Source organism: Centruroides vittatus, unplaced genomic scaffold (assembly GCF_030686945.1).
Source record: "Centruroides vittatus isolate TY-2023 unplaced genomic scaffold, ASM3068694v2 contig_956, whole genome shotgun sequence".
Classification (NCBI taxonomy): Eukaryota; Metazoa; Arthropoda; class Arachnida; order Scorpiones; family Buthidae; genus Centruroides; species Centruroides vittatus.
In genome coordinates this window covers 632,227-654,132 of record NW_027122635.1, presented here as the reverse complement: position 1 = coordinate 654,132, position 21,906 = coordinate 632,227, and the positions used below count along the sequence as shown (strand labels likewise).

Below are 21,906 nucleotides of genomic sequence, written 5' to 3'. Positions count from 1 at the left end.
GACACAGGCATGATGCAGTTACTGTAATATATTTTATTAACCATGATTTCAAATTTATTTAAGCTTTTAATTTATTTACATTTTTACAAAATTTTATAATTTACAAATATTAATTATAAAAGTCTTAACTATTTTCCATTTTTATTAATTATTTTTCTGTATCAATTCAACAAAAATTCTGTCCCTAAAGGTTATTTGTTATAGGTTTTTGTTTGTGTTGAATACCTTTTAATTACTTCATACCGTAAAATAAAAACAATTGACAAAATTAAAAGACTAATGTAAAGTAGTACAGTCTGAGCAACCCAGGATGGCACTCCCCTTAGGCATTGGACTACTTTACTAATCATTTGCAAGTAGCATGATTCAGCTAGCAACCAGTTGACATACCTTAGGATAGATGGGTTAAACTACGCTGACCACTCACATGATGCACTTTGATCAATAAACTAGTCCATTGTCTAAGGTGAGTGCCTTCTTGGGTTGGTCAGACTGTACACTTAAACTACTAAAAACCTAAGTACAGTAACCAAAAAGTCATTCAAATGATTTTTTTTAAAAAGTCACAAAACCTTTATCATATGGACCACTCAAAAAATAGATCAATTTCTAATTTTTCATGTAATCTAGCAACCTGGAGGTGTTTGGCTGTTACTGAAGATAGTTAGATTGGTCATTCACTTTTGTTATAGGGATTATTTGTAAATTGGAAGTGACTATACTTATGGCATTGGGAAATGCTGTTAGTCAAAGTTGACTCTCAAGCAAAATTTTTTCTAGTCAATTTCTAGGAAATATGTGAGTAAATATGGACTTTGGATTATCCAAGCAATAACTAAAAGTGTAGTTTTGCATGTTCTATTACCAGCATATTAAAAAATATCTCATTTCCAAGTCATTTATACAAATATTTTTAACAAGAATACACTGTTTAACAAATAATGCTTAGAATGTAACATATTAGTGAAATTAATTTTTTTAAAATTATTTCTTTATTAATATTATGAAACTTTTTAAATATAGATTAATACATTTTGGATAGTAATGATACATTTATCTTTTATTTATTAGATTACATTTAAAACATTTGAGAGTTTTGGAAATATGTAAAAATTTATTTGCTTAAACAGTTTTGCTGGGTTAAAAAATATTTTTGATTAATCTTTAGTCAATCATTACTATTAATTAGTTTTATAAGCATTTCATTTACGGGATTCACTTATATTACAAGTATAATTTGTATTCTGATTTAAACACGCATTCATCTTTAATTTTTGAAGTAATTTGTCTGTGTCAGTACATTCTTAATCTTTACAGAAAATGTTATGAAGTTAAGTGAAAATCACTTGTGTTACCTTTTTTTCCTGCATTTCTAACCATTTGACATACTTTGACAATATAACCACAGTAAAACTAAAATCATAGTTTTGCATGTGTTGTCAACTTCATCTTCCTAATTTTTTCACTTAGTGCTAAATATAACTAGATTTGTTTAAGAAATGTACTACTGTAATATGAAATAAAAAGCAAAATATGTGAAATGAGAATTAAGCATGTGTATTTGTCATTGCATGATTTTTCAAATAAGAATTGCACTTCAGTGACATGATTGTTTAGAGGTTAATTAAGAAATAAAAGAAATTTTACTATATTGTATGTGGTTAATTATTATTTTGTTACTTATATGTACAGAAAAGTTAAAAAATATTTTTATTGAAATTATGAAATCATAACACAGAATTTTTATAAGTAATAGTTAAGTTTCTATTTTCAGTAAATTTTAAAAAATTTTGCATTTGAAAATATACTTTCAGTTAATCATTAAATCAAATTCTATAAGACAATTTCAGTATGTCTTAAGGTCATCCATACCAGTTTAAGAAATGAAACATTTCTTAAAATGGTATGAATGTCAAAACTTCAAACATCTCAACCAACAAAAACTATCAAAAACAAGAAGTCAGTTCATGAAATAACTAGTAAAAATTGGATTTTTCATATGTACTTATTTATTTCTAATTTTATTATATAAATGTAATTTTCTGTTTTTTTAATGAGATTGTGTGTGTGAATCTTTGTTATTTGGATAAACATGGTGTTTGACCATGACATATCCGAATGACAAAGAATATACTCGTGTATATATTTTGCGTGTTTTTTTATTTATTAGAAAGTGTTGTTTATATTAATTACATTAATCTGTATGAATAGCAACTAGTCAATCCAATGTGTTTTTGGTGGCATTGCTAAAACAATCATTTATTTGAGTATCCTATAATAATTATTTGAAACTAGTTTTAGTAATAATTGATAAGGAAAAGGTTACAATCATCTGTGAAGATGGATTGTTTCTAAATCTTTAGATTTGATTGATAGATATAAATTTTTATAATAAAGCAATTGATCAAGGATGTTACTGGTGTCTTACTATTATTAGTCATCAGTAAAAAATGCTCATGTGTATTTTAAATGAGTTTTACAACAGAATCACAACTAAATAAAAATTGAACTATTAATCAAACATACTTTTTTTGAAAACCAGTTTAATATTTGCAAATGCTTTCAGCTTTTTAAATTCAGTTATCTTCAGGCTACATCATCTCATAACGGTTCATATTTTTAAATTTAAAATCTCATTCTTTCTAATACATTTGTATTTGAATTTTTAATAAATATCTTTATGTTAAGTAAAGTGTGTGTGTGGTATGTGTACACATATCTGTAATTTATATAAACAAAATAAATCGTAATACTGGTCAAGTAAAAATATTCCAATACTAAACTGATTAAAGGGGTCAAAATTTTTTATTTGATTAGATATTTATTTTTTGGGAATTCTCTGTCTTTCCAGATCCTTATAATGTCCGAATCAAAAATTTTTAACAATAATGCCTGTAAATTTCTATTATGTATAGAAAATTATATATATCAATTTTCTATACATATATATATATATAGTTACTATTAATAGTAGTGTTAAAGTAAGGTAGTCAGGTTAATCTAGCAATCAGGCTTTGAGATGTTTACATATGTATATAAAATTGAACTAGTTTTTGAGCTGTATTTTATTCATTTTAATTTATATATTATAGAAATTTACAATTGTTTGGCTTTGAGTTCAATTTTATTATTGTATAAGATATAATGGATTGTTTAAAACACAATTTGCCAAAACACTCATTTTTTTATAGAAATTGTCTGTATGCTTCATGTCTTATATCTTTGAGATTTTTCCTTCCTGTAACATGATAAATGGTATGATTAACCTTTTGCAGTATGATGTCAAGCACTGCTTGATATCATATTTCTTTCAGCAGGTCCTACAGTTGAGTGGTGTTTTCTAACTACCAGTACTGCCATCTGTTGAGCTAGTAATTTTTCATAAATTTGAATAAATATTCATAAATAAAGAAACTACTTGTATTTTACATATATAACCACCATCTATCAAAATTTATCATATTCTATGAGCATATTTTATAATATACTTTACATCATCTGCTCAAATTATGGTTATAGTGGCATGCAAAGAAATCAGAGTAATTGGGACATAAGTTTTCTTGAAGATTTTCAAGATTCTAGCATATTACAGAAATTATATATAACAGTTGTATTAAAAAAAAACATGAAAATATATGCTTGAATATGATATTTGTTGGAACATGAAAGTACAGGTATCTCTTGTATAATATGGTAGTTACATTCTGAAAAAGTGCTGTGTTATGCAAATCCATGCTATATGAAACAAAGTACTAATGCAAAACATGGGTTAGGTTTGAAAAGTTAGTAACGAAAAAGAATAGTATACTTTTGCTAAGAGAAATATGTTAAAGAAATGAATAAACTAAAAATTACAATTAAAAGTACTCTATTATGCAATAATAATAATTTTAGTTAAACAAGGGCATTTTCTTTTTACAAAGTACCATCATCAGCTGAGCTTGTTTTTTGATCTTGGTCAGAAATATCAGCAATACCTTCATTTTTCTTATTTTTATCATAAGTTTTTATGGATGATAAAATGAAAAATGTTGTTTGAAAATTTTCTCTAGCAGGTTGCAACTGTTCAATTTGAGTATCAAGCAAAATTATTAGTTTTACTTTTATTTTTCTGAATTTGTGTTCTAATACCAAATTGTTAAAGTACCAAGATATTGCCATATTTCATTCATCATTTTTATGAACGATTGATTCTAACTGTAGTTTAATAGCATTTACCTATAAATATTTAAATAAACTTTACTAAATATGAAGATTAATCTATAAAACCAAAACACTGACAGTCTTAAATACCAATGTCTGAAAGCATTGTCAACAATACCTAGTTGATAGCACAATTTTTTCTTCCTTGTCCTAGCTTTCCTATCAGTTTTCATTAAAATAAACGTGACAAAAGGCATAGACAAATTGAAAATTTTAATATTCTAAAATTCAGTGGGCAAATTTGAGATGACATGTATGCTTGTTTGAATTTTAAAAAATATCAAATAAGGAGTTTGCCTGTACAAAATTTCACAATTTTTAAGTGCAATTTCCCAAATTCTCAGTGTTAGAGCAAAACCAGAAACCCTGTTGTATGGGGGATGTCCTCAATTTTCCAACTATGTTAGAGGAAAACCATGTTGTAAAAGTGCTGTGTCACACAAGGGATACCTATATATGCTTAATGTCATATATAACATTACTGTGTTCATAGGAAAAGTGCTTTCAAATAAAAGCACTTTTCAAGTTTTTTTTAAACAGTTTAAATTGAACATGAATGAGGAAAATACAAAAAAAGGACTGCAAAGGATTAAATTAATATTGGTGGTTAATATCATTTAGTATGCTACTTTGTGTATAAAATGGCTTAACAAACAATTATTTGTAAAGAAGTTTTATCTAATAAATAAATTGTCCACGAATCAATCTGAATATTAAAGAATAATACAAGCTCTCTATAATTTATAATAAATTTATCAATTTGTATATGGATAGCTAAAAGTAAATGGTTAAAATAGATATTATAATTCACTATCAATTAATCAAAACATTTTCTAAGTTTAGGTTGGTTCATACTTTGTGAGAATAGAAAACAGAAGTGAAAATATTAAAAATGTGTGAAGTGTTAATTCTTTTTCCTTCTGTCCTTAATGTTTTGGTTTTTTCTTTTTACATTGTCTATTTGGACCTTGTTTATAAATAGGATTTATTATACTGGTGTAGTTTCTGATTAGCAAAGAGAAGTCTTAATCAAAAGGTAAAACAGAGTGATTATTTATTGTGGCATTATCACAATGCTAGGCTGCAATTTTTAATCATATTTTTAATTTATTTTATTTAAAATATATACACTCTGCCTCAAATTAGTAATGGCTTGCCCCAGTACATCATACTTTTCTTTTAACAGAAATCATGCTGATCATGTATCTAACACCTTTCAGGGAAAGATTTTTTAATTGAAATAACATGACTTGGAGTTTGCATCAGAAGTTCGTATATAGTTAATTGAGGCCTTCTGCCCCTAAGGTTTCCATATCTAGTCTCATTTTTCATCTATCTAACCAAGTCCTTGAGATTAAGGAAAGACAGTGGGAATTTATTGGTCTACAATTTTTTCAAATTGCATCCCAAATACCTTTTATTTTCATCTTTATTTTGTTTAACCTTTCGACTAAGACTTCTTCTCTTTGATAATCAGAAACTACACCAGTATAATAAGTCCTATTTATAAAAAACGTTCAAATAGACAATATAAAAAAAGTGTGGAGTGTTTGTTGTTCACTAAATTGTTATGCACAACACTCCCATTTTTTTTTTTTTTTGAGAAAATTTTTTATTTTTTCTGTTAAACATTCCATAATTCTTTAATACTAATACTAATTAATTAATACATAATACTAATTAATAACATTCTTTAAATGCTAGACCTAACAACAAACTAAGTTTTGTTTAAAAAGTTTTCAATTAGATATTTAGTTAATACTGCCTCTAACCTGAAAGTTGAGTGTTTTTGTTGACTAGAAATCTTAAGGACCACCCACTCTTAAGCTTTAACTTCAAAAAATAACCTTTGTGCCATAACATGTTGTCATTTGAAGTAATACCTCAAGAGGTGTTACTTCAAAGATCAAACAAAGATGATCTGATTTTCAAGTGATGACCTCTAGTCAACAAATGTACACATCCAACTTCCAGGTTAGAGAAAGTATTTAACTCTTTACATTAGATATTTAGCTATCTAATATTTTCTGTTGTTAATCAAAATGAGTGATAAATATTTATTGATTGATGTATAAAAATATCTGTGTATTTTGGATAACAATTTAGCCAAGAATAAATTCAATATTTAATTAAAAGTTTAAATTTTACACAAAATATTGAAAATATACTTTGATTTTTTTTTATAATTTGTAATGTTTCATTCTCATATAGAATTTAAAAAAGGAAGAATAGACTTTTTTTAATAAAGTATTTTAAAAAGGCTTCAAGTGCTCTAAAATGCATTACTTCTCATTTTAAAGAGAGATGGATGCAAGTCCATACACATTTTTCTTTCATTGTTTTAAGTATGAACATCTTGTGTGAAGAGAACAGTAATGGTGGAACTACAATGGAGCAAGTAGTTTGGTTGAACGAGGGCTCTGAGCCAACATGTTGGATCAGATGATTCTATTTCAGTCAAGGGCTAAGGGCTTTTGAGGGATGAAAGTCCTGTCCTTTGTGGTGGGATGGGGTTGGGCCCACATAGAATTTTGAACCATGGTCTGAAGTAAAATTGTTTTACCTGTGGAGAAAAATAAATTCTTTGTTTTTCCACTCTCATAAAATACAAACTGACATTTTAATTCCTTAATTTTGACACTGATATGCACAAAATAACACTTTTCTTGTAAGTAGTAAGAAAGTGTTATTTTGTGCATATCAGTGTTAATTGAAAAGTTCCAGTTTATTAATTAACTTTATCCTTAATTTTGTCTTATTTAATCTTCTATTATTGTTGAGATTATCATTTTAATTTGATTCTTCTTTTTATTACTTGTAATATACATTTTTCTATATCTTTTTTAGAAATACTTTATTAGATACATATATATGTTTGTTATGTATTTGAATCTTAAAAGTTTATTTTTATTTGCAGGCAATCAAAATGTCAAGTTCACCAATCAGCAGTGTCAGGCCGACTTCAATGGCATCTCCCACTCCATCATTACAAGAATCATTACTTTTGGGAGCTTCTCCTCTTAGCTTTATTGGTGATCATAATCAGCCAGAAAATGATGTTCCAACAAAATGCAATATTTGCCATGAAATTTTTACTCTACCAAAGGTATTACCTTGTTTTCATACATTCTGCCAGCACTGTCTTGAGAAGATACAGGAATCTACAGAAAAAATTAAATGTCCTCAGTGTCAACATGAGTGCTCACTTCCTGTTCAAGGTGTTGCAGGGTTGTTATCAGATTATGCTGTGAGCAATATTCTGGAAATGGCTGCAATAGAAGGCACATCTCTTTGTTGTACCGGTTGCAAAAGCAAGGAATCAAATGCAGTTGCTAGATGTTTTGACTGTGCCAATTTTCTATGTCCAAATTGTGTGATGGCTCATCAGTTCATGCACTGCTTTGAAGGACATCATGTTTTAACATTGAGTGAACTTCAAAATAAAGATGACTTAAAAGTTGAGAAGCCTGTAGCATGCTTGAGACATAAGAATGAATTGTTGAAATACTTTTGTAAAACATGTAACATTCCAATTTGTAAAGAATGTACAATTCTTGAACATCCAAAAAGTTTGCATGATTATGATAATCTGATTGATGTTAGTCAAAAACAGATTGAACTTATCAGTCAAATGATAGAAGATAGTAAATTGAAGACCAATGATTTGCGTAATGCAGCAAAAACTGTAGAACACTTCTCCAGTCGTCTCCAGATGCAATATCATAAAGCACAAAATGAGGTCAATGAAACATTTCAGTTTTACCGTTCAATGTTAGAAGAAAGGAAACAAGAAACACAAAAAGAATTGGATAATATGTACAATACTAAAATTGTATCTCTAAGTTTATTGGGCCAAAAAATTCAAGAAATGATAGACAAAATTCATCGGATGTGTGAATTTGTTGATAGAATTACTAAATTTTCCAGTAACACAGAAATATTGGTTTTTAAACACTTGTTAGATACTACTCTACAACATATCCTTGCTTTTAATCCAGAAGTGAATCTGCAAAGTTTTGATCTCGAATTTGTATCAAATTATCAAGCAATTCAAGTTGGTGTGAGAAATACATTTGGCTATGTTCGCCATAATGCTGAAGTAGCCAGTCATACATCTAAACCACCACCCATTGCTAGACCAAATGGTACAATTGGTTCAGAACGTACTTATCATCAGAATGGTCATATATTTGAATCATCTATATTATCAAAAAGATTTAATTCTGCAAACAGCCTTGGCCCTTTTTCCACAAGTCTGACTGATTTAAGTCCTTATGAAAAATGGTCCAGTGGAACTGGAGATATATTTCAAAATGGAACTACTGAAACATATTCTTTAACTGATCCTTTAATTGATATATCTCCAAAATTTATATCTACAAATATTTATCCTCTTAAATCACAAATAAAAAGGCAGAAAATGATTTATCATTGTAAATTTGGAGAATTTGGAGTTATGGAAGGTCAATTTACAGAACCAAGTGGTGTTGCTGTAAATGCCCAAAATGATATAATTGTTGCTGATACAAATAATCACCGTATCCAAATATTTGATAAAGAAGGGCGCTTTAAGTTCCAGTTCGGAGAATGTGGTAAGAGAGATGGTCAGCTTCTTTACCCAAATAGAGTTGCTGTTGTAAAAACATCTGGAGATATAATAGTGACTGAAAGAAGTCCAACTCATCAAATTCAAATATATAATCAGTACGGACAGTTTGTACGTAAATTTGGAGCAAATATTCTCCAGCATCCTCGTGGTGTCACTGTTGATATTAAAGGTCGTATTATTGTAGTGGAATGTAAGGTTATGAGGGTAATAATTTTTGATCAGATGGGTAATGTTCTTCAAAAATTTGGATGTTCTAAACATTTAGAATTTCCAAATGGAGTTGTTGTCAATGATAAGCAAGAAATATTCATCAGTGATAATAGAGCTCACTGTGTAAAAGTTTTTAACTATGATGGTTCGTTTCTTAGACAAATTGGAGGAGAAGGATTAACTAATTATCCTATTGGAGTATGCATAAATCAGAATGGAGAAATATTAGTTGCTGATAATCATAACAATTTTAACATTACCATTTTTACTCAGGATGGACAGCTTGTAAATGCTTTAGAAAGTAAAGTAAAGCATGCCCAATGTTTTGATGTTGCTCTTATGGATGATGGATCTGTTGTTCTTGCAAGTAAAGATTACAGATTATATGTGTATTGCTATGTTCAAGTACATGGTATTGGACCCTGAAAAGTATCTTCATAAATGTTTTGGCTGGAAAAAAATTTGTTTGCTGCAATAAAGGCAATAATTGAAAATTTACAACGTTCAATGTCATTGGAATAGAGGTTAGTTTAGTCTTTGGAAGATGTCTGCAGCAGACTAATTTTGCTAATTTCTGTATCTTCTATCCTATAAAATGGTTATCATGGCATTGGAAATTTTGAATGTGAAAGTTAAATCTACTTGTATTCACTTTTGAGAGTAAGATATTGGTTTTTATAAGTAAGAATGTAAAATGTGACAGACAAGTCAGAGGTCCTGTGCTGCAGCCAGTATTGTAGGTAGATTTTACCTGTTGAAAAAGTTGAGATCACTAGCCTTGATAACTGTTATTTCACTCAATACACTATCATTTAATATTTAAACCTATTGAACAAGTTTTTTGAGTGATTAATCAATATTTACAGAAAGAAGAATTTTCCTAACTTTCCCTAGTCAATTACAGTTACAGTTACAAGCTTCCACTAAACTGAAGAGATTACTTTTGTGTAAAGTTAATAGATTTGTTTTTAATGTGAACTGACTTTTTTAATAGCATGCCAAAGATGCATAAATACCAACTGCTGTGATCATTAAACCATGGGGCCACTTGTTAACAATAGTTGTTGAATGTCTAGCCAGCATAAATGTCCTGCCTTAAATGCTTGGAGTGCAGCAAACTATGCCTTTAGACCTGTACTGTCAGGTCTGTTCTTCCAGTACATCGTGCAGGCATTTCCCTGTACATAAAACTTCCAATTTTAAGTTTAGAAAAGTATTGGTGCCAATTTTTTGTTAATAATTTAGCTTTGTGTTATTTATTTCACTGTTTCTATCTGTGAAAATGAGAGTTTAATCCAGTTGAATCATAATATGTTAGGAGCAATCATGCCACTAGTCTATTTCATTTCTTATATTGGTTATTATAAGTTATATTCTTCTGCAAATAATATGTTGATATAAATTGTTCAGTTTAATTTACAAATTGGCTAAAAAATTATATGCCTTTATGAAGAATATATATTTCAAACAATGAAGAAATTTCAGGATCTTCCTGTGTACAAAACAAAAACACAAGGTAGATTGAGTTATTATATCTTAAAATATGCATTAATATAGTTCTTAAAACTTGCTAATGTTTTAAGTTTGTGATGAGAATTTAAATAGAAATTCTTGCAGAAGTGGCAATAAGCACACATTATTCGTCTGCAATAATGTCTTAATTGGCACTCATTTAATACCATTCATTTGGATTGGGAGATGCCATGCTCAAACCATTTGCAGACATTTTGGAATTCTATAATTTTAAACTAATGTTTAAAAATATGCTTGAAAGATCTGAGCGCAGTCGCATTGTCTTAGACAAATCGATTTTATTTCTATTATATTTGTAATTGATTTGCACAACTAGTTCAATTTTATGCAATCATTCCTCGGCTTTGAGTAATCTTTGTTAAATATTTGATACTTTCTATTGTTAGATATGTTTTGTGATCAATGTTGTTTTTTTGATTGCAATGATCTTTACTTATTTAATGAATATTTGAATTTATTTTACTGTAACTGTTAAATTTTTTTTATCATGCTTGTAAAAATTAACCATCCATCATTATGAAATATCCAGTCTTAGCGGCAACGGTACTTCAACGTACAATGGATATTTAATATTTAACGTCCATTTATTTCTGAAATAGAAGTATAAAAGTTTGCAATTTGAATTGGTATCTTTTGGATGTGAACTTTCAGGAGAGTATATTTATTATACTTCTGAAGGAAAATAATAATAAGTTAACTATAATGTAGTGCTCAAATTGCTGCAGAACAAGAATTCTTCTTCACATAATGGCAAGCTATTTTCTGATATTAGTTTGTATTAGTGTTTTTACATGTATGTTGGTGGTTACCAATAATCTACAGTTATAACAGTTTTGAACATTAATGGCAGATGTCTTCAACAGACAGCAGTTGTTATACAAATTGAGCACAAATGAAACTGTTGTTTTTGTTCTTTAGTCAGTTATTATTTAATGGGTGGGATTGGGAGAATGTGCCAAGAAGTTTTTACATACTTAATATATCAGGGAAATGAATGTTTATAGGGTTTATAGTTTGGAGTTTGTTTTATGGGGGGAATGAATTTCTTAATGTGATATCCATCTACCTGCTGTCATATAAATAACTCTGCCATTAATCTTCAGTTTGTAAAACATTTTTAATCTGCTGAAAAATTGGCAGTGACCAGTTTACAGCATTTATTCAATATTGCAGAACTTTAAAAGAACAGAAATGTGGTTTACAATATTTATAATGTTCCAGTTCAAGTTTTTTTGTTAGTGTTGATTATTTTTGTTGAACTCTGCCAACAGATTGTGAAGTTGTGACTTTGGAGATCTACTATTCACATTGTATTACCAAACATATCTGAACATGTAGATTAGAATATAGTATATGTAATAGAAATGGCTTGTGCTATTATAGTGTGAAATGTAAATGTAGTTGTCTTACAGGTTTTCTCCACTATGCAATGTTTATTCCTTCTATTTTTTCTCAACGGCTGTCTCCCCTCATTCTCCCTTTTTCACTTTCCCAAAAAGAGATGTATTTTGGCATGGTGAAATTTTTTATAAACCATGTTGAAAACTAAAATCTGTTATTACTTCCATGTTGGTCAATATTTTTATGCTATAGTCCAATTTTTGTGGAGGAAAACCTGTTGAAATTGTAGTTTTTGTGAGACAAGGTGGCCTTGTCCCATATGTTATTCCATATAGTGAGGCTTCAAGTGCCCCATCTCATTTATACAAAAATTGTGTAAAAAAAAAAAAAAAGATAAAATTACATGCACAAAGCCATCTGATTGAGTGACCTGTTTGTGAGATGCTGTTAGGATCACATTCCAATAGAATAAAAATTGCTTATTCTGCAGTATTAATTGGTTTGAGTATACTTTATAGAAAGGATCTTGTGTAGATCATAACTGTATTGCCATTGGTAGCCCAAATCATGGCAGCTCTGCATTTACAATCATTCTATCCTCATAGCTCAAAGCCAGTTGAAGGTGCTTTGTTGTAGTAATTTAAAATGAAAGCCTTTCTCTGGTGCTGTAAGAGAAATTCAGTAACAAGTTTGTGGTGTGTTATAATGTAGGGGTGTGCTTAGTTGAAGAGTGAAATTGCCATCTTTTACTCTATGAAATCATTGGGATGCACTGCATATGTAATTTGTGTATCTTGTAGTTTGACTGTCTAGCATGCAAATCCCTTGGAGTAACTCAGTGCAGTGGCAATCAAAATTTGAATCATATACTGTAAACATCATGATTTAAGTTATCACTCTGAAGATTGAACAACTATTATCATAAATGTCAATTCATGTTACACAGTTGCCTTTTTTGCTACTGCACTGCAGTTTCCATGGTAATACTGTTAGTATACTCTTTGAAAATTCTTTATTCCCTTATTAAATCCACAAAATGTCCATAATGTCACTTGTTTTCTATCCCACCTTTTTAAACGGGCGTAGTTAGGATCTATATTAATCCTTAACTGAAAGGTCACACAATATGAAGTCAGATTTTTCCTACAAAAATAAAAAAAAATAAATAAAAAAAATAAATTATTATTCCTGAATAAGTCACTATTGGTTTATCGTTTTAATTTATAACACGACATATTTGTGGTGAAGTTTTGTCTTTCATGTTTGTTACTTGACTGTAATACTGCATTCAATAAAGTATTTTTGTTTGCAGACAGTTTTCTAGTGATTTAATTCATTAAGATATTCTTACAGTTGCCTTAATAAAATGTTGTTTAAAATGTTTAATAATTTATTTTTAATCTTTTTAAGTAGAAACATTTTAATTTAAAATATCACGACGATTAGAAAAAACGCAGTCTAATTAAAACTTATAAATTTTTAAATTTCGATATATTTAATTCCTTAATTTATAACAATTCTATTAAGATTCTAAGCTTTAATAAATGTTAACTCAATCAGTGATTTCATCAGTTATGATAATTTTGAAAATAAATGCAGAATTGTTTTTGCTAATTTTCAAACAGATAATTATAATACTATAATTTTCAATGTCGCATTTCAGAAGTGTCATTTCTCAATCACACTGTCAAGTTCTATTCATGATTTATGCATGGCTGCATTCCTGAAACGCGCGCACGTAAACAGATTCGCACAGTTACGACCAATTATCACAGATATAAAATGTCAAAAATTCCAGAGATCTCGTGAACACGTAGTCAACACAATTTTCACTTAAAATAATTAACTTCGATATTTTGAAATTAACTAACATTTACACTGTATATTATGAAATTCTGTTGAATTTTCGAAATTACGTACTGTACAGTATAGTGCAACGGGAGAAAAATACAGATATCGCTATTACATATTTCTACCATGTCATTTATGCATTAGAGATCAAATCCATACACTTTTTTTTTTTTAACCACTTCACACAATGGAATTTAGTTATTGCTGCTGGCAAGGGAATGCATTTTTAAAATTGCGCAAAATAAGACTGCGTAAAACTATAACCAAGTTTTATTGGAATCCTGACTTCTTTCTTGCTTCGTTTCAAGTGGAGTAAGACGATACCAAAGAAATTAATAAAGTCAGAAGTATGCAAATGAAATATTTTAAGCTTGTAATATGTTATACTGAATCACTTAAATTTTATCTTTTTATTACAATTAAATTTTTAATCGTTTTTTATTATAAAATTTGACGTGTGGATTCATAGACGTGATCAACAAAACAGTTTTTCATAACTAATTGCATCATAGTCTGGTTTCAAGAATGCTAATTCTCGATAAAACCGGACATCCTTACAGTAATAACTATGTTAAATTTTGTTTTACATTTTCCTTTTTATTGGCTGTCTCACAAGTAAATAAGCGCAAAAGTAAATAGACAAAATTTTGTTCTCGAGTCTTTAAAAATAAAAAGGCGACTACAAAAATGTAAAAAATAATTGATGTATATCAGATGTGTTCGTTCTTAATTTCTTTTTAGTATCCTCTTCCAGAAAACTTTCCAAGAAAGAAGAGGAAATTAGATTCGAATAAAACTTCTACAATAGAAATATCACAAGGATTTAAATTTCTGTAGCTTAAAAAGTTATCGAGAAATTAGTATATGAACAGTTGCTACAGTATATACTGAACCTATATAATATCCTAAAGATACTAATAAATATTATGAAAAATCTTGATCTTCCTGTAGATGGTATTGATGTTTAATTTCATGATTTTGTAGTAATTTCTACGAAGATTTTCCACCTATATTTCGAATTTTTTTAATGAACTCTGTATTTTCGTTGTATTTTAAATAAAGTACAAGGAAACCATAGAATTCATTAAAAGTACACAATTATAATATGAAAAACATCAAAACTTCATTTATTTGCTTTCTTTTACATTTAAAGAATAAGGAAAGCTTTATAAATGGATTAATGCCTGAGAAGCTTTGTTTTTGATGATTATGAAATTAGAATAATTAACTGGATAAGATAATTTACCATTAGCAATCTCTCTACAGTTCTGGACAATGTTTTTTTCTATATAGGAAAGTTAAATCAACTGCAACAATAATACGTGGTATACAACATATAAGCAATGTACTGTATTCTATAATTGATGATTTTTATTTTCTCCCAGTAAGAAATTATATATTATTAAATCTTTACAACCCATCTCTTAGTTAGAAAAAACTTTAATACTTGGCTAAACTATAAATTAAAAATAAAATTACGAAATTTTGGATAATTTCTCATGTAGATATTTATTAGAAATTTATATTTATAGTTAATATAAGCTATGAAAATATTTCAATTTTCATCATTTCACCGGCATTCCATCATGCCTGGTTGGATGCTATTTTTAGTAAACGTTGATAAATGGTTTTTATATTTCGTTTTCGAAATTGAAGTTTATCGTCCAATATTTTATTTAATTGAATAAAAAGATTTAAGAATTTTAATACAAAAATTACAATCCAGATTAGTAACTAACAAATTCCCATCTTTAAAATATTAAAAATTTAATGGGGCAAACTAAATTAACACTGATTTTTCTTGTATTCTTCGAAACAATTCTCGCAATACATCGGGAATCAATTTTTCACCATAGTTGCGGAGTGTGAAAGCATTAAGGCAGCGTTAAAAGTTCTATCGAGCAGAGTGCAGTGTGTAAATTGAACGCTTTTGTGACAGTATTGAGCTCGACGCTGATTCGTTGTCGAAAATTAAATTTGCTCTACTCAACATTCTTCATTGTAAAGTACGCGTAATTTTAAATTCTGTCGGAACAAACTATTGTGCCACCGTTGGGAGAATATCGCGACATATTTTTATTATAATTAATGCTTCATTTTTATCAAAATCTAAGCGGATTATTACACATTTAACTTATAAGAAATTATAATGCGATCGATATAGTACTAAGAAGGGGGAAAACATCAAATTTTCAATGATCAACTCTGTTATTTTTTTCAAACGTGAATAATTTCTTATTACCGAGCTTTATTCGGTATGTATTATTGATACTAACTAGTGTTAGTTTCATTCAATTTGATATATGATATGATACGAAATATTTGAAATTAAAATGTGCAAATTGGCAAAAATTTGAGGCAATTTCAATCTTTTAAACCCGTTTTGATGATAATTTTATTTACTCGGCCATCAGGCATCTGTTTCATATGTTATTCGTGAATGGTTTCCTGTATGTTCGCAGTGTATAGCCTATACACATTTTATAAATCAATTTGTAGTTTGAACAATTTTGTTATATACATAAAATTGTTTCAATAATTTACAAAAACTATCGATTCATATTTGTAGAGTAGTATTTACAATTTATGATTTCAGTTTTTCAAATATACTGTGTGTTTAGTCAAATTATTAGACTGAAGTCTGCATTTTCAATTTGCTGTAGCACTTCATTTCTTCTTCATAATTATCGAAAGATATCCCATTTCTAGATTACGTTGCTAGTTTCGACTTTAAATTGATAAAGATTCCTGAAAGTAAAAAGGAGATTCTTCGTCTGGAAACACTTCTCTATACACAGACAAGTTTTTACGAATCTATATTTTCAGATTAATTATAGTTTTCAGTCACATACATACATATAATTATATATATATAATCGTAGTTGAGTGTTTCACTGTTTACTCTTCACGAGACTTCTTGCATGACTTTCTCCATACGTGCATGTATTGATTAGTTCTTCAAGATACTTCACATACAGATTTCAATAAAGTATACTTGAAACAGTTTTAATGAATGAATTGAAAAAAAGTATTCAAGATCTACTTTAAAGTTAAAATGTAAATTATCAAACTAGTTGTAGGTAAACGGGGTTGTCAGAGCATGGAGTTGAGAATGTTCATGACGTAAAAAGATCTTTTTGATATTTTAAGTGTGTACTGACGTGTACAAAAATGTTTTCAAAGAAATATGTTTTCAGTCATCAAAAAATTAATTTTTAAGTTTAATCCTTTCTCTTTTTAATAACTATAATTAAGTAATTTTACTAGTCTTTGTGATTTCATAACAAAAAATGTTTTTCTTTACTATTATTGTGAAAAGTTTTACCCATTATTTTTCATTTTATTCTTTGAACCATTGTCTCTTATATGATTGAATATTAAATTTTTTTTATAAAACATGTCTCTTGGTTTAAACATTTCCAGATCATCGTGCCTTTTGACTCTGACCTGTTCTGTTCTAGTATTTTTAAATACCAAGCTACTAACCAATGTTTGGAAAAGTTTGAATCTGATATTATTCTGTGCTTTGAAATTATTCATTTAAGGGGCGAATCGTACAGTACCGACCATTACTAGATTTTTGCTACTGGAGGTAGATAGCAGCATTCCACAGATATACGCAGAAGAATATCATCATCAGAGGTCATATACAGTACTTTGGGGACTATTTTTCTTGGTTAGGATTGTAGGTACCACGAGCCAGAGGTGCTTGTTGGTATTTAGTGCGTCAAAAGTTATTTTCGCGGCTTTAATTCTACCTTGGAGATGAGTAGTTAATTTCATTTTAAAACGTATTTTGTCTATAGTGATATTAGTTTAAGATAAAGCATATATATATATATATATATATTTATCAGATTAAATATTATAAATCAATACTTAAATGCAGTATCTAATTTCAAATTACCTGAATCTATTATTTGATTGCATTCCGTGTATGCAAGTTTTGTAAACTTTATGAATACTTTCAGGTAAAAAAAAAAAGAAATTATTAATAAATTATTAAATTACTTATTAGATTAATTGTACTAATTGCAAATGTAGATAAATCGTTATATTATCTAAAAATAAATATTACATTATATTTCGTTTAAGCGTTAGTAATTATAATTTTATCATTAGTGAAGAACTGAAATCATTAAAGTTTACAACAGGAAAGCTAATTTAAAAAATGTTTGCATGAAGACAAACCAGTATTTTCATGTATTTCAATATGTATATAACATATTTTAAATTTTTGTAAACTTTGTATGTATTTTTCTGTAATTTACTTTGTTAATCTCGCCCCTTTTGCAATGAGGTTAACAACACCAATAAAGAATAAAGTAGAGTTCAAGTGAGGACCCGAAAGTGAACGGACGTGTTTTTATGGTCTCCAATTTTCTTTTGTCTCGCTCACCCTACACTCGAACCCACGACTACGACTGCAAAATAATACGACATATTTGCTTACAGAAAACAAAAGAAATCAGATTTACGAAAATTATTACAATGGATAAATATATAGAAATATATTTTATATACAGTATTTATTAATATATAATCTCAATTTAACGGACAAAATTTCCGGTCCGTATGTCTCGTGAAAATTAACAATTTGTTAATTTTAAAATTCCTTTTGTGTGTCTAAATTAACAGGTTATTTTTTCAAATCCAAGAGTCGCCGTTCATGAAGTGTAGTTTTCAAAAAATGTTTGATTATTTATTTCGGTTTAGATTGTATAGGCCTATTTGTTTATTACAGTCTCAGAACTACGGCAATAATACATAAACTTTTCTGTGAAATTAAACTTCTCTTACATACTTAATTTTAATTACATCAACTTATCTACATAAATAAAAACAGATTAACTAATTTGTCATTTTTTTAATACGCGCATTCGGAAAACCCACTTTATTATATAATGGACTTTTCACTTTAAAGGACACCCCTCATCCGAATTAGTCGGTTAAACCGAGATTTTACTGTACTGTTAAATTTATTGTCTTATAGCTAGAAATCTTAACATGGTTTGAACGAATTTGCAGTAAATTTAGAGGGCGATTCTAAACTACTTTCCATTATTTATTTATTTTCCATTCTTACGCTGTGAGCACTAAGGCCTTTTATAAATTATTCCTCAATGGAGACGGCCGGGATTCGAGGGACGTAACTCGACATATCCGGGACAGACCACCCCAAAATATTCCTGGCAATTTGCTCACCCGGATTCGATCCCGTGTCCCTCAGAGCGGTAGGCAAAATTCATATAAATATTTCGTTTTATATGAAATAATATATATTAAAATAAATTTTAACGAATATGAAATTACAATTAGTTACGATATAACCTATATTTTCTGTACTTCCCAAATTTGAATAGCGAATCATTACAGTACTTACAAATTATTGATACTTCGAACTTTTAGATTTTTTGACGTTTGTTTAATTCATATTATAAACGTCTTCACAATGCTGGGCTGCAATTTTTAATTTAGCTAATTTAAAATACACCGCTATCCAAGTAAAATGCAACACCGTGATTGACTACAGATATTGAAACAATGGAAACTTCCTTCATGGTGCTGCATTTTGCCTGGTCAGCATTATATATCATCTCGGTCTCAAATTGATAGCGTCCTGCCCCTGTACATCATACTTTTTCTGATAACAAGAGTCATGCTAGTCATCTATGTAACTTCATTGGGGGAAATTTTTGAATTGAAATCATGTGACTTCCGGTCTATACTGGACATTCGTATATAGTTAATCGTGGCCTCTTTCCCTTAAGGTTTTCATATCTGGTCTCGACGTTCATATGTCTAATTCCGTTTTCGAAATTAAGGAAGGTAGGACAGACAACAGACGGACGACAGTGGGAATTTATAAGTCTGCAATTGTTTAAAATTGCAGCCCAATAACAAAACATTAATACTAAAATACATTTTTTTGTTTTTATTGGCTGAAATATGTTTATTATTTTAGTTTATATGTTCAAATAGAACCGATACTATATTAGTTTAAAAGCTAATTTAATATATCACTTTCATGAAGTTTGTTTCATTGAAATTTAGATTCAAATCGAAATATAATTTTTATTCACATCTCACATACCTACATATAAAAAAAGAATTAAAATGTAAAAGAAAATTTTTACAATACAAATTCTAATCACTATGGAAAAAATTAAATTATAATTAAATTGATTCATTTTCTGAATGAAGAATAATCCACTTCGTTAAATATTTCGTTAAAAATTAAATTTGATTGTATTATTTTGTAACCGATTTTATCATCAAACTTTTTGCTTGCATAAATTATATAAATGTAATATAATATAAATTTATAGCATAAATAAGAATTTATGCTATAAATCTTGGTTTATTATTTTAATTTTCTATATAAGCATATATATGAAAATACTAATTTGTCTTAATGTATGAACATTTTTATAATTAATTTCCCGTTACAAACTTTTTAATGATTTCAGTTCTTTCCTAATGACAAAATTATAATTGCTAACATTTTAAACGAAGTGTAGACTAGAAGTAAGTTAATATTTATTTTTAGATAATGGTAAAGATCTATCTTCACTTGATACTTCATTTTAATTTTTTTATTTTTTAATTTAAATAATTATTCCAATTTAATAAAAGCTTTCTTTTTCTGTTCAATGTACTTTCTGGGTAAAAACAAGAATTTAAAAAATTTAATTTCAATCTATTATAATAAAAATTAAACTGTAAACAAAGCATCAACTATAATTAAATTATAATTAACATCTTAAAGACTTGTTTTTTTTATTAAAAACAATTTTTAAATTAAGTTTTAAATAAATATATATATATTTATATAATATAAAATGTTTAATGAGCTATATTTATATTAAGATATAATATAAACTTTCTATTATATTTTATTAAAATAATTGTTAGTATATTAAAGCTACATCAATGGTTTTGTTAAGATACAAAATGATTTTATAATGGCTGCGAATATTAAGCAAAACAAAATGATTTTGATAATCAGGTATGTTAAATAACACTATTTTAAATATTTTTTTCAATAATATTTACGAAAACTTAACAAATATTTGTATTATTATTAATATATGCACACCAATAGTAAGAATGGACTATTAATTTCATTTTGTGATGATTTTCTAAATCAATTGTGTTTATGACAACGATCGCGTTATTCTTGTGTATTATTTAATAATATGAGAAAAAATCGAAGAAAACTATTGATTAAATGTATTTTATATACATACTATAGGCTGTTTAAAATATTTATTCGAAAATATGTAAATAATACAAACTGTGTTATATACTGCATGCAAAACAGATGCGTAAAGGCATAATTCTGTTTACGTTATCTGTAAATTTCTCTTTGAATAATTCACGGCTGCCTAACGTTTACAATTTTTAAAATCGTGTCCATTTTTATTCTTATAACTTATATTGTTTGCAATAATTAATATATAATTTTTATATATTTTCTACATTAATTTTGTCAATTTTGGACGATTTTATCTCACATTTGAGTTAATCACCGCAACGTAAGCGAGCATGGACGTACACAGAAAATTTTCTTGGAGGAACAGAGCTTGGAACCAAATAATTACATCAATAAACTTTTAATTTTGCATTGTTTAATTTTGCATGTTTTTCTACAAGCATTGTAAAATGTAGTATGCCCATGTAAGTGAGGTATAAAAACGAAATCCCGAATATCCACAGAAGTTCATGGAAATTCTATTCGAATTTCACTAAATTCATCTCATACAAGTATGAGTATTTAATATTTCTAAAGATTTTTTTTTTTTAGGAGGAACCGAAATCTCAAAAAATGCCAGAAATTACCAAGGAATAAACGATAATGTTTGAAAAGTTTAATATTAGATAGTAAAATGTTTTATATTTCAAGTTCACAGACAAAAACAGTATAATTTGCAAAATTGATTAAAGTAATTTGAATAATAATAACGTAATAAAATTCTAAACAAACGTTTTATGAAAATATTTATTCAAAAAGTTTTAGTAGTCTGTTTTGGTAATCTGTTTTAGGCGGAACAGATAAATAATTGCTTGTCAAGGAAATAATACTATAATATATACGTCGTATTTTGAAATATTGATATAAAGTAAGGATTAATGGTATTAGAATAGTTTATCCTTCA

General features: G+C 28.0%; 1 protein-coding gene across 10 annotated transcripts in view; it reads left to right on the top strand.

The window, feature by feature from the left end:
- The window catches only part of LOC136985240 (brain tumor protein-like), a 79,057-nt gene extending 65,850 nt beyond the window's left edge, over window positions 1-13,207 (top strand). For all 10 annotated transcript variants that reach the window (XM_067282486.1, XM_067282488.1, XM_067282490.1 and 7 more), the window contains one exon: window positions 7,121-13,207. In XM_067282486.1, the coding sequence (XP_067138587.1) occupies window positions 7,130-9,448 (2,319 nt within the window). In that variant the 5' untranslated portion in view covers window positions 7,121-7,129 and the 3' untranslated portion in view covers window positions 9,449-13,207. The remainder of the gene's footprint in view (window positions 1-7,120) is intronic.
- Window positions 13,208-21,906: the final 8,699 nt, after the last annotated feature.